Here is a 14,726-nt window from a genome sequence, read left to right on the forward strand (position 1 = left end):
CAACTTATTAACTGTTGGCAAAATCTCCATTTATATCCTAGGATTCAGCAGTGTTTTTGGTGATATGTCAAATTGAGTTTTGTTAATTTTTTTGTAGCCAATGCAGGTTATAAACCACTTAACTTCCAACTTTTAATTTAAAATATTTAGTTTGGCTTTGTGTCATTTATCTAAAAAAAAAAAAAAAACTCTCATAAGTCATAACCAATTCTATTTATTTGGGTCAAGTGAACACTCATACATCAAATAAATGTATCCGATTTCTTTTTCAAATTTTTTTTTTTAAAAGAAAATTGACTCCTTTCTGAGTTTGCAGAAAATGAGCCATAAAGTAATTGTTTTATTGTTTGGCTTTTCATAAAAATTATTAATATTTTTTTATAATTCATTATTATATGAACAAGAATTTTACTTCACGAAAATAAATATTAAATGAGAAAATATTATTAGCGGTTATTAGGAAAAAAGCAATTAAAATTGGTACATTATTAGTGTTTATTAAAAAAAAGTAATTAACTAATGAAAATAACATTTTTTTGAAAATAATTCTTACATAAAAAATATATAAAATAAATCTATATCTATATAATAACTAATAGTCGATACATTTGACTTTTTGTTGACTGCGTTTTATTGCGTCACGTGGCTACACAAATTATTGCCACGTTTACATTTAAAAACATTGAAACATCGTGTCTTTTCGTTTGGTAGAATAAGAGAAACATTTTAGTGAATTAATACACAATCACACAATGTTCTGTTTCAAACAAACACTTCTTTTTGGCTCCTGGGTAGTTACAAATTATGCACCTTTCACATTCGTTCCCACAAAAAAAGAAAAAAAGAAAAATACGAGTACACTTCTTATCTTTTTTTTCTTCCCTATACGCTTCTCTCTCTCTGATAATTTATTTTCTGCACAACTTTGATACATTGCTCTATACAAGTTTTCCTCTATTTACCAAATATATCATAACACTCTCCAATGGGATCTACGACTGTCTCTTCAAGGTACAGAATTGGAACACTGTAAGTTGCATGTTTCACTTTTCTTTTTGGTGAAAAACAAGAAAAAATATTAAATAAAGGTTTTTTTTGTTTTTGTTTTGTTTCTGTCTTAATTTTTTTGATTCATTTGTAGAACCAAGTGCAGGAATGGTGGACATAACAAGCACGGCTGTGGCCATATCAAGTAAGTTTATCAAGATTTGAATTTTTTCTAACCGCTGGGTTTTTTTTTTTTTTTGTTAATTTGGAATTCTGTTCTTTAATTTCTTAAATTTGAGTCATAATTGATTCACGTAACTTCACGTATAGGATCATTGTCTCCTCAAAATATCAAAGACTGCCACTCCTGTAAGAGTCTCTCCTCTATTTGTCTTTCTCTCTAATTTCTTCTTCTTCTTTTTAATTGAATTTGATCAGTCTGATTTACATTGTTATTTTAGATTTTTCAGTGATATATATGGGCCCTGAAGCCACATAGCAGATAAGGATATAGCAGTCAAGTTATTAGAATAATTGTAGCAGTTTATCCCTATCAAGTGACAGTAGTTTTCTCTATCATAAAAAACAAAAAAGTAGCAGTAGTTTTTTGCGTTTTTTGTTGATAGGGTCAAGTAGCAGTAGTTGGATTTGAAATAAACTCATTCCATTTTGTAGAGTAGATAAGGTGATTACGTTGGTTATCATTAGTCATTAGGATGTTATTATATCATTAGCCAATTGTTTCGGCTATTTTATACAGAAAAGTGATGAAATATAGATCATTAGAAAATTTAAACCAACACTCTTTGATGTTAGGGTGTGCTGTCAATTAGAGGTTTCATTGTACATTTTTTTTTCTTTTTTTGCAAACTGATTATTAATGTACCTTCAAGCAAATTAAATATATATATATATATATATATATATGATTATTATTGAATTATCCCGTGCATCGCAGGGGTTAGCGACTAGTTTTTAATAAAATTTGATAGAATACTTGAATTGAATAAATTTGAAATTTTGTAAACTCAATTGAACAAAAATAAAATTAGAGGACTAAAATAAATTTTAGACATACTTATAGAGTGCAATTTGCGTTTTAGCCTAAATATTTAATGGCGAAGCAACTAATGTTGAAATGCAAGGTTTAGAAGAATAAGGTAGCAAATCGATAATTTTCCATAATAGTGTATCATTTTCATACATATTTTTAGTGCTATGAACACAACATTTTTATAATAACAATTTTACACACACACACACACACACACACACAAATCATGTGGCAAAGTTTAGTAACAAAATTAGTTATAGTCTAAGGTTACAAATTTATTCAATATCTTTTTATTGGGGTTGAATTTTGATAAATCCACTATTGAATTACATTTTCTCTATATATCTTCCATGCTTGCAAAATTTCTAAAAAATTAAAAGTTAATAACTATGTCATCTTGTTTAAATTGCAAGTTTTTATATTTTAAAACTATGCATAAAATTTAAGCTTATAGATCATATAGTAAATAGATGGGTTTCAGTTAGCTCAACTGGTAAAATTTTTTATCGTTGAATAAGAAATTTAGACTTCAATTCTTATCTACACAAAAAACCGAGCTATCATTTTTATTTTATTTTATATAAGATAGAATTTCTACTCTAACCTAATCTAAGTCTATATGTGTGTGAAATTTAGTAACAAAATTAGATGTAGCCTAAGGTTACAACTTTACTTAATATCTTTTTATTGGAGGTGAGTTTTGATAAATCCATCACGGGATTACATTTTCTGTCTATATCTTCCAAGCTTACAAAATTTCTAAAAAATTAAAATTCAATAGCTATGCCATCTCATTTAAATTGGAAGTTTTTTATATTTTAAAATTATGCATAAAATTTAACTTTATAGATTATATAGTAAATAGATGTGTTCCAATTAGTTCAATTAGTAAAATTTCTGATATTTGAATAAGAAATCTAAACTTCAATTTTTATTTACACAAAAAACCGAGCTATCATCGTGACAACATAAGTTAAACTTGTAACTTTAAAAATATAAAATAAATAATATCGAATTGCTCTCCTATTATTATTATTATTTTTCCTATAATTTATACATGACCCGGTAGTAAGTTGCATTTTATTTGTCTACTTCGTTCCCTCTCTCTGTCTGTCTGAACAGAGAAAATTCAAAACTCTTGTCTGCACCAGCGCATGAAGTCTACTTCGTTCCCTCTCTCTGTCAGCACAGAGAAAATTCAAAACTCTTGTCTAGACTGGCGCATGAGTCTACTCCGTTCCCTCTCTCTCTCTGTCTACACACAGAAAATTCAAAACTCTTAAGCATGCGCCGGCGCATGAGACCTTTGTCTCACCGACAGTGAACCCCACCTGTCAGTGAGACGTACGTGTTGAATATCGCAAACATGTATTATATGTATAGTTTCCTCTCCCTCCCTCTCTCACACACATACACAAAAGTACTCTTGCCACTCTGCGGACCTTCTCATCTGTGACTGTGAGTATGGCAGGAAAGCTTATGCACGCGGTTCAGTACTTTGGCTATGGTGGAGGACCTTCTGGTTTGAAGGTTATTTTCATATTTATCGTTCATTTTTACAACCACCATTGAATTTTGATATCTGGGTTTTGCTGATTACTTGTGTTTAAATTTAAAGTTTTACATTTGAAAAAGATTACAATTTGCAAATTAAGATTATAGTCTAAGGCTTGGATTCAAGACCCATTTCACCAATCTTTGTAATCCTGTGTCTTTGTTTTCAAATCATTTTGGCTCATCATGTGCTATAGTACGAGGTTAAGATCAAAAAATAGGAAGAATGAGGATGTGTATAGGTGGCTTAGCTTTGTTTTCTCTTATATGTGAGCAATCAATTGAAGCACTTAAATATATATATATATATATATATGTATGTATATATTTGTGAAGAATAAATTTCATTGAAGACTTATTATGAAATTGGGTTGTCAGAGGTTAAAATGATTTCATTTGTATAAAATATTTTGTAGTTTGGTGCTGGTGATGACAATGATGGGCAATATTATATAGCCTTGTCAATTGTCATCATCGCTTACCAAGAAAAAGAAGAAAAAAGATGAGCACTATTCTATCTTCTGTGTAAAAAAGAAGGAAATGGTCACTTGTTATGGAAATAATCAATAATGCTCTCACTTCTCATATAATAATGTAGTCATTAATAAAATTATGAAAAGTTACCACTGATAGTTTTTGGAGGTTTGCTTTATAAATTATGTGGTTTAATCAATAGTTTCTGTAGTGACTGCTAATATGCTGCCCTCACCCTCCGCTGGAATTGTCATCCTCAGATGCTCAACCCAAATGGGTTCTTCAGAACCCAACCCATATGAAGCCAAATCGGCATCTGGGATTGAATTGGGTGTATATTAGAAAAGTATTTGAAAACAGCAGCATATATGGCCATCTCGAAATTTTTTTTGAATAACAAAGGTGAAATTTTATGTTAGGAAAAAGATTAGCAATATGCATGTAACGAGAGGGGGGGGGGGGGGGAGTTATACAGATCACTTCATGGTCCAAAGAGTAAGTTACTGGTGCTTTGCTTGCTGCAGAAAGCTCTCTGTATGTGGGGAACCTTGAGGAATAATTCTAGAATGCTGGATATGACGCTGGTTTTGCGAACTTTTTCACCCCTTTCCTTCCAATTCTTGTTTCTTGTTTCTTCATCTTCTCTTTCCTACCCTTCTCATTTGGAGGCAATTGTTTTTACATTATACATTGCTGTTTGTGAGTATGAGTATAGCCTTTTCCAACCTTAGAATGAAAGGAAATAAGTTTCCTGTTTGTTCTCACAAATATATCACGCATTTGATGATGCATCATCAAGAAATAAACGTGCTGTTTGAAGGATTTATTGACTGACATAACATTTTCTCAGGAACTTTATATCCAAATATGGTCTAGATATTTGTTTGGTTCTTTTTTCTTCTTTTATTATTATTATTATTTTTTTTATTAGGAACCTCAGATATGTGTTGAAATTCATATTTCTGTGATTTAATTTCATCCACGCAACTATTGAAAGGAGTAAGCTGATTTCAGGTACATAACTTAAAATAAACAATAGAATCATTCTTCAGCCTGGTCTGTGTTAGTGATGACAAGTTGAAGATTATGTCGAAGTTCTTTTTTTCCCCCTCCAAACCCCAAGAGAGAAGAACTAAGGGCTCTGATGTGGTTTGACAAAAAATGAAGAACCAGGGACTTCAAGTTGAGAAAAAAATTGAATTTGTTATGATGTAGTTTTGGAATAGCATGGATCCTCATATCTACTTGAGTTGGATTGTTGTTGTTGTTTTTTTTTTTTTTTTTTTTTGGATAGAGTTAGGATTATGGTACTTGGGTGGAGTATTATGATTAGACTATAATACAGGTATCTTACCTCTACGATAAGTTCTTGTTCCTCGTGCTGATGAAGCTTAAGAGGCTAAAATTGGGCTCATTGGAACGCATAAAGGGTTAATTTAATAATGATCCGTGATGTTTATATAAATTTCCTTCCTTGATTTGGTCTCAGTTCTGATTTTAATTTTGGGTATGGAAGATTTTGCTAGTGAAAGTCTTATCTTGTGATTATAATATTTGTTAACAACTTTATTGTTTGGCTGCACCTTATCAGTACTTCATTCTTCTTTGACTTCCTTTAATGCCTTGGTCTCAGAATGATTAATCATAGCCTTTGTGGAAAATTAGTGACTGCTCATGGTCCTAAAATCTTTCTAGTTGGAAACTTAAAGTTGAGAATGTAGTTTTGTGGTTTTATTTTCTGTAAATATTTTCCTTGCATTTGCTGCATGCTTTACAGAGCTGTAGTGTTATAAGTCTTTGAAAACATGTTAGTATACCTGTAGATGCTTTTAAAGATAAATATATTTCACATTTATTTCAGTATGTTGAAGTTCCAGTTCCCATTCCAAAGAAGGATGAGCTCTTGCTAAAACTGGAAGCAGCTAGTATAAATCCATTTGATTGGAGAATTCAGAAAGGCGTGCTGCGGCCTTTTTTGCCTCGCAAGTTCCCTCACATACCTGGTAATTCTTTGTTGTGTTTGGTTCTATTAACAGAACCTTTTTGTGAAGCCCTTTTTACCTAGGGAAGTCGTTTAGTACATACATTTTGTTGACATTTGCGAAGCTGAGTTAAGCCATAAGTTGACTTTTGATTTCCTGTTACTATTTCGAAGCCTCGAACAGTTAATTTTTGACAAATATGCTGACTAATAGTAAGTGCTAAGCATGACAGAACGCATAATAAAATTTGTAGATACCCTGTTCAAGTTAAATAAAAAAGAAAAAAAATTATGACAGTATTTTATGGATGCTCCTTTTGTGGCCATTTCTGTATTAATCACGAGGATGCATATACATGTTTCTTTAATACCCACAGCTGCAAGCAGATACCAACAGGAATTTTGTACTTTTTTCATTCTTTATCCAGGGGGCAAGGATTGAATGTTGTGCGCTTACCCTTCCTTTCAAATCCCATGCTTGCAGCACCATGATACGATGCATTTCTCAATACATGTTAAAAATGTTTTCCTAATGTGCTTTAACTCAAATGACTTCCTTATCCCATAATAATGGGATGGAGGACACGGTTGCAGTTTTAAACGGGTGTAACTTACCAATAATTATTAACTAATAAAATGTGCTTCCTTACACCACTTTTTCTCCAAGTTTTTTTGAATTGGGTGTCTGATGCAGGGAGCATTAAAATCATCTCATATTTTATTTTTTGAATTTGGTTTTAATGGTGAGGGTTTTAAGGGATTTGATTAGATGTCATATTAATATAATCCCTAAAACATATTTAATTAGTACTCCTTTAATGGTGAAACACAGTACAATTTGAATAAGAATAATATTATGATGGGTTGAGAATATGTCTCCTCCTTTGTTCTCTTTGTTTGGTGGTGATGCCAAATGCCCTTAGGTGGTGATGCCTAGGGTTTTCAGGCAAACTCCAGGTGGTGAAACCTAGGGCTTCGTACTGTTGTTCCGTTTGTGAATCTTTATTTCCTATTTGTGTTCTGCATCAGTGTTCATGCTACTCAATTTGGCATGAAGAAGAACACCTTGTTCCGTTTGTGAATCTTTATTTCCTATTTGTGTTCTGCATCAGTGTTCACGCTACTCAATTTGGCATGAAGAAGAACACCTTATTATTATTTTATGGGTTTTATAGTTCAGCTACTTATGTCAATTTAAAAGGGTAGTTGCATGTGACATCTCCTTCAATAGTAGCATGAAAATAGCCTTAAGATTATGAACTTTGAAAGTGAAAACACACATTTATGTCATTCATGTGGTACTGACGATTCTATAACCATACAGACATCATATATAAATGGTATTACTTTTTTAACCAATGAGTAGTTTTGGTGATATATCTATTGAACTGAATTTCTTGCTGACGGTTGTTTGTTGCAAATTTTTGGGAGGTCTTCCATCTCCGCCTTTTGCTGATCATATTTTCTGTTGGAAAAGGTACTGATGTGGCAGGAGAGGTTGTAGAGGTTGGATCAGGAGTCAAAAGTTTCAAAGCTGGTGACAAAGTTGTAGCTACGATTTACCATTCCGTGAGAACTCATTCTTATTCCTTTGGTTTTATGCTTCCCTTTAATTAATATTCATAACCCCATGTCTATCATCATTCTTATCTTAATAACTGCCTTGTTTGAGTTTCACTGAAGTTGAATTATTCTTTCTATTTTATAAGTAATTCTAATTTTAAAAAGTCAAATTAAAAGAAGGGAAGATGAGGGATTTGTCACAGTGATTATATTAAATCTCTAATTTTCTTCACCCCTTCCCATGTCATTAACTAGAATGAAAAAAAAGGGGAATAATAACACATCTGGGAAAAAATGAGTTATCTCTATCAATGCAACTCTTAAAAGCCTGAGCCATATAGTACTTACTAGTTACTCCTCTTTTTTATGCGGTAGGACCTTGGGCCAAAACCAACTAATCCTTCTATTGTGCTGTTGATATGTAAGGTTTCAAATTCCATTCCTTGGTACCATCCTTAAACAGAAGATAAGAATCTAGTAAGCCTCCATTACTCTCATTCCCAACTTGAAAACCTGACACTATACCTCCCTTGTTTTTGCTTATTAGTCATACAACTAAAAGCCTCCATCACCATAACAAGCAAAGGAAGCCATCAAGGATCCCCCTGACGTAACCTACAAGAACTACTGAAAAAGAAAACCAGTCAGGTCCCTTGTCTACCAGAATAGAGAATCTAACTATGGAAATGCAGCAACCCATGTCCTCCATTTAACCTCCAAAATCCATCTGCCACTCAAATATAACATGAAATTTCAATCTAAGTTATACAACATTTCTGAATGTGTCATTTCAACCTGCTATCAAAATATTCATTAGAGATGAGAATTGAATCCAAGACTTGGTGCTACCTGACATAGATACAGTGCATGATGAAGTAAATGGGAAGTCTTAAGTCTTTTTTTTTTTTTTTTTGGATGGGTGAAAGAGTAATATTATTAATAAATAAAAAAGGGAAAAAGAATATTGGGTGTTCATGATAATGAACATAGAACAAAAAAAACAAAAAACAAAAAGATACATGGGAATCAAGAAGCTATGGTAAGAGATGAGAAATTCAGTAAGAGAGGAGCAGTCCGAGAATCCCCAACACCGAGACCAATCTAAGAGAGTCCACCGGCACAAATCAATCAACTTAGACAACGATTTCTCAATATCCTCGAAAGAACACCGATTATGTTCTATTCAAATAATCCACATCAAACAACTTGGAATCAAATTCCAAATATTGGAATTATGTTTTCCAAGCCATTGCTGCCAACAAAATAATAAGTCAACAATAGAACTTGGCATGACCCAATGAATCCCAAACAATTGAAGCATATGCACCCCCAGAAAATGTGCTAACGGAAAAAAAATATGAAGGTGATCCATAGATTCCTCATTACAATAACACGTATAACACTGATTTGCCGAAGTGCAACCTCGAAGCATAAGATTATCTAATGTAAGAATCTGGCTATGAGTAGCTGTTCACATGACCACCCTTTTAGGAACCTTTGCTTTCCAAATGCCCTTTCAAGGGAAAATGGAAGTAGGGACATCCAATTCTTATGGTAGAAAGATCGAGTATCAAACTTCCTGCTTCCATTAAGGCCCCAACATAGACTGTTGCTTCCAATACCCTGAGGAATCCAACATTGAATCAAGTGAAGAAAAGAGAACGATGCCCCTAACTCCCAGTCATTCAAATCTCTATAAAATCTTAAGTTCCACACTCTGTCATTTCCACCCACTAGAAGACACAAAACATCAGAAATACAAACTTCCTTGTTGTCTGAACACTCAAATAACCCAAGGTAAAGAGTTTTGAGAGGATTCTCCCCAATCCACTTATCATGCCAAAAAGAATATAAGAATCATCACCCACCACAAAAGACAAGTGCATAGAAAAGCTCTCCCACCCTTCACTAATGCTGATTTGCCCTAAACCACACCCATGGGCCCTTCTACAAACTTTAGTACTCGACCCCCCTTTCCCCTCTCCATATTTTATGGCAATAACCCTCCGCCAAAGATGAGTAACTTCATGGTCATATCTCCATAACCATTTCCCTAATAAAGCTTGACTAACAAACACCAACTTCCAAATCCCCAATCCATCCAACTCAAGAGGTAAGCAAACCTTTTCCCAAGCCACCAAAGGGTATTTGAAACACTCCTTTGAGGAACCCAACAAAAACTTTCTCTGAATTCTTTCTAATCTAGCTACCACAGCTTTAGGAACAATAAATAGCGAAAGATAATATGTTGAAAGACTTGAAAGGGTACTTTTCAACAAAGTGAGTCTATCACCCTTTGATAAATAAAGTCTCTTCTAACCTGAAAGCTTCTTCTCCATCATCTCCAAAATAGGAGTCCAAATAGAGGCTATCTTATACGGAGTATCAAAGGGCATGCCCGAATATTTCATAGGCAAATTGCCCGCCCTACATCGAAGAATATTAGCCAAAGTGTGAAGGTTACTCACCTCCCCAATAGGGACAATCTTGCTTTTCCCCACATGCACCTTCAAATCGGTAAAAGCTTGAAAACAAGACAAAGCCAACCTAATCAAAACAACTCCTCCCTAGAAGCATCACATAAAAGTATGATATCATCAGCAAACAAAAGGTGGGAAATACGAATACCAGTAGAGTTAATAGGTCCCACATGAAAGCCCCAAATAAGACCACTATCCTTAGTTTTCTTCAGAATCCTACTTAAAACCTCCATAATTAAAAGGAAGAGAAGAGGAGACAACGGATCACCTTGTCTTAGACCTCGTGAGCTTCCAAAGAAACCAATAGGAGATCCATTAACTAAAATTGAGAAACAGACAATAGTGACACATGTTACATGATGAATTGATGATTGTAACTTCCAGCTATTGTAATTGGTTATTTAATAGAAGCAGGCATTTATCACATGCAAAATAGAAAGGCAGGTAGTTACAAGCTCAGCTCACATGTTATATGATGATTGGTTGTATTTGTTAGAGAGCTGTTATTCTGTTTTCCCTAATGGCTAATTAGTTCAGGCTCTATAAATACAGAGCATCAGTTGTAATCTGTAATTTAGATTGAGAGAAATAATAATTTCTTCCATTTTTTCTTTGCATCTTGCATTTAGGTTTCCTTAACTTTGCTTAATTGTACAGTGCAAGGGAACAACACAATAATAAAATGGTGGCATGGCTATATTTTATGAAATATAATTGCTTTATACAGTATAATTATTAATCGTAATCATGTGGAATATAAAATACTCCAGAGGAAACTTATTTTAATTAGTAAGGCACGAATGCAAACCATCACTTTCTTCTTCCATGAAGCTTGACCATGCGAGAAGCCCTTGTTCCCCATCACTTTTCTACTTCAACTGATCAACTAAATTAATTTATTGCTATAGTTAAACTAGCCTGTGTTGCTTTTCGTTTGATATCACTAATAAATGTTTGGGAGTAACCTGACAAATGCATTTTCCGGAACCTATCCAAGAAATATGGGACTGTAAAACTGAGATATCTAGATTGTGGATTGTTGTGGCATATGGAATGGGAACAGGAAGTGTCTGCCACTTATCTGGGCATGTGGAATGCTGGACTTATATGTAACTTCAATAGATAGTTTCACTAGAAGTTAGAGTTTGATATGGTAGTTTTCTAATACCCCTTATTGAGCTTGGTATTAGCCAAGAACTTAAATATATATATATATATATATATAAGATTTTGATTGTACTTTCTATATTGCTTTTCAGAAAGATTATAAAAGAGAAGAAAGGGTTGAAAATTTTGGGATTTCCAGAACTGGCGTACTGGAATTTTTAATTCACCAGGGTAGTGGTGAATTCTGTTCACTATACTGTAACATACATTGGCCTAGGATTCCTTGAATTTGTTCTCTTTTTTTTATACTACTTCCTGATTTGGGATACATACAGTGGTTATCTATATATCACATTCCATTCCTGATTCATCAGTCATCCATGTTTTACATTTTGAGGGTAAGACCATCCTTGTTTTAGATATTATGTGCATGGTTTCTTCCATGATGTTGGAAAATTCCTGTAGCAAATCTAGATGTGCGGAATTTCTGGTCAGTGGATGTTTCAACTGTGATAATACTTATAAGTTGCTGATATTAACCATATTTATTTTTTTCTGTTGTCATGTTATATATTGACAGGATGGAGGTGGATTAGCTGAGTTCGCTGTGACCAAGGAGAGGCTGACAGTTTCTAGGCCAGCTGAAGTTTCAGCAGCTGAAGCTGCAGGCTTACCGATCGCTGGTCTTACAGCTCACCAGGTTCTCACCCAAGATGCTGGGATCAACCTTGATGGAAGTGGCCCACAGAAAAACATTCTGATTACCGCTGCCTCAGGTGGGGTGGGTCACTATGCTGTTCAACTTGCAAAGCTTGGAAACACTCATGTGACTGCTACTTGTGGGGCCCGCAACATTGACTTTGTCAAGAGCTTGGGGGCTGATGAGGTTCTAGACTACAAGACTCCAGATGGGGCAGCTCTGAAGAGTCCATCTGGTAAGAAGTATGATGCCGTGATCCACTGTGCAAGAGACATTCCTTGGTCAACCTTTGAGCCCAATTTGAGTGCAAATGGGAAGGTCTTTGATTTAACTCCAGGACCTGGTGCCATGATGACGTTTGCTGTAAAGAAACTTACCTTCTCAAAGAAGCAGCTATTGCCAGTATTATTAATTGCCAAGGGTGAGAACCTGGATTATCTTGTTAAATTGGTGAAGGAAGGTAAACTTAAGACTGTGATTGACTCAAAACATTCCCTGAGCAAGGCTGAAGATGCTTCGGCTAAGAGTATTGACGGCCATGCTACTGGGAAGATCATCGTGGAACCATGAGCCCATAAGTAAGTATAATATGCTTGGAATTCTTTGAATTTGTTTGTACTAAAATCAGGGTTTTTAAAGGTCGCGTACATAAAAGAAAACAAGATATGTGCAGTTGAAAGGGGTTTACTTGCCCCAATTGATATTGTGAATTCTGTGTTAGCGAAGTATGATGAAATGCCTCTTACATTTAAAGGCATTAGTGTGTAGTTCCGTGCAAAATCCGTGCATATGTACGGATACAATTAAAAATAATTATAATTATACGATTTAAATTTTTTTTATTTTTTTATAGAATATGTTCAAATTGTGCATGGTATTTGCTTCATTTTTTTTAAACCATACATTTCTAAAATATGTAATGGTTACTCATTATACATATACACACACATGATTTAGAATTTAATTAGTTTTAGACTCTTCGATTTTCGCACCAAATAATTCACTTGTCACAAAAAATAGAAACATAAATGGACACGTGGCGAAAAATTGGACTCTAATTGAAATTCAGTTTAGAATCTAATTGTATTTAAAACTCTTCAATTTTTACGCTTAGTAATTCACTTGGCACAAAATTAAAATTAAATAGGCAGTGAGTTGCCCACTTGTGGTATGACCCAAATTTACATTTTCTAACCGTGGTTTGGAAAGTGTCACTTTATCTACTTGAAATTCGCTCCCTTTGTCTTTCATAACCCACCTCACTTTTGCTGTTAAAAACACAATAAACATAACAAAATCAGATCAAACAATATCAAAAAATGGTTTTTGTAAAAATTGTTAAAGCTAAAAGAGAAGAACTTCAATGAGAACGTAAAAATACCAAATATAGCCTCCCCCCCCCCCCACCCCCCCCAAAAAAAAAAAAAAAATTAAATGTCCATTTTACGCTTCAATTTCTTGACCATAACCAAACTACCAAATTCCTAGAACCCAATCATCAACCAAACTAAAACAAAATGGTAAGAACTTTCAATGTTAGCGGAGAAACAAAAAGAAGAATGAAAAGCAAAAGGAAAAGAATATTAAAACAAAGTGAGAGGAGGACCGTCAATACTCCATTAAACACTAATCCCAACGGTGGTGCTGCTATGTAGAGCATAAACAGGCCTGAATCTGATGGAGATGGGCTTTTGTATTGTGGGGACAAAGATGGATTTGGGGTTTTTGGATGGAGTTGTTGGATAGAGAGAGACTGAGAGTGAATCAGGCTTAGCGAGAGGAAGCCATGCCGTTTGCAGCTGGTGGTAGCCATGATGTTCAGCAATAGGTCGTGATGGTAGTAAGGGCAGTTGTGTTTAGTTGCTGAGGAACTCAGGGAAATTGATGTAAACATGGAATTTTTTTTTAGAACACCTAAGGTAAGGTAATGTGCCTAAGTTTTATCCATTTATATATATATATATATATATATATATATATAAATGCTATATTTATCCCCATGTTTATCTTCAAATTGTGGCTAAATATTCTCAATGGTGAATGTCTTGGTGTTTGTGCTTTAGGTGTTCCTGTTTAAGCAACTCAACAAGATTAGCAACATTGCTAGGTTTTACTAAAGAGAGTGTTTGAGTTGAGAATTTGATTTTTTCTTGGGTAATGGGTGTTCTGTATTGTTTAATTATGGTTTACTTGTAGGGATGGACCATTGTATAAATTTCTTTTTTTGTTTGTTCTGAATCATCTTATATTTCCCTTTCCTCTTCAATCTTTATGCTTCAATAGTGCCCAGTACGTTTTCTTCATCTTCCTTCACTTCCATTTCTTTCTTTTGGCTTTTCATGTTCTTTCTCCACTACCAAATATCTATGGGGTGCTTTGCCCTTTTTTCTTTTTAGTAGTTGCGTTCGTAGGGAACATAGAATTGAAAGAAGATGCAGAGTAGGATTTGTTTTCTGGGATTGAATTTTTTTTTATTTGAATATTTTCATGCAACTGAAAAGAGTCCTTAAAATATAAATTCCTGGGTTTGAAAAGTCCTTGAAATATATCGGATTTGAAATTTTTAGTTTGAAATATATGCCTGGGTTTGAAATCTTGTGTTCTTGTTTTCCATTGAAGTTCTTTGAGCTAAGTTCTAGAACATTGCATAAAATTTTATACCTAGCACTTTTTGATCTTGTTCTCTTGTTTTCTTAATACATATTTTTGTTTGGGAGGAGAGAGACATAAAAGGAGAGCAAAAATACACATTTGCCCATATTTTTAACAAAGGTGGGTTACGGAAGACAAATAGAGAGGGTCAATCAAGAAAAACCCATTCTCTAT

At 33.9% G+C, this 14,726-nt stretch overlaps 1 protein-coding gene and 1 long non-coding RNA gene across 3 annotated transcripts; both read left to right on the top strand.

The window, feature by feature from the left end:
* Positions 1–890: 890 nt before the first annotated feature.
* Positions 891–1,664, top strand: LOC115959029. Its single transcript, XR_004084739.1, has 4 exons — positions 891–1,029; positions 1,142–1,192; positions 1,318–1,356; positions 1,449–1,664. It is a non-coding gene; the product is annotated as an uncharacterized LOC115959029 (long non-coding RNA).
* Positions 1,665–3,295: 1,631 nt separating this feature from the next.
* Positions 3,296–12,665, top strand: LOC115959028 (chloroplast envelope quinone oxidoreductase homolog). 2 transcript variants are annotated; one of them, XM_031077320.1, is made up of 4 exons: positions 3,296–3,571; positions 5,931–6,072; positions 7,528–7,619; positions 11,781–12,665. In XM_031077320.1, the coding sequence occupies exons 1-4, from the start codon at positions 3,506–3,508 to the stop codon at positions 12,468–12,470; spliced, it is 990 nt and encodes a 329-aa protein (XP_030933180.1). In that variant the 5' UTR covers positions 3,296–3,505; the 3' UTR covers positions 12,471–12,665. The 2 variants fall into 2 exon arrangements, with proteins under 2 accessions (XP_030933180.1, XP_030933181.1); XM_031077321.1 differs by having other exon boundaries at positions 7,543–7,619.
* The last annotated feature ends 2,061 nt before the right edge of the window (positions 12,666–14,726 follow it).

This window comes from Quercus lobata, chromosome 9 (genome assembly GCF_001633185.2).
Source record: "Quercus lobata isolate SW786 chromosome 9, ValleyOak3.0 Primary Assembly, whole genome shotgun sequence".
In the NCBI taxonomy this organism is placed as follows: domain Eukaryota; kingdom Viridiplantae; phylum Streptophyta; class Magnoliopsida; order Fagales; family Fagaceae; genus Quercus; species Quercus lobata.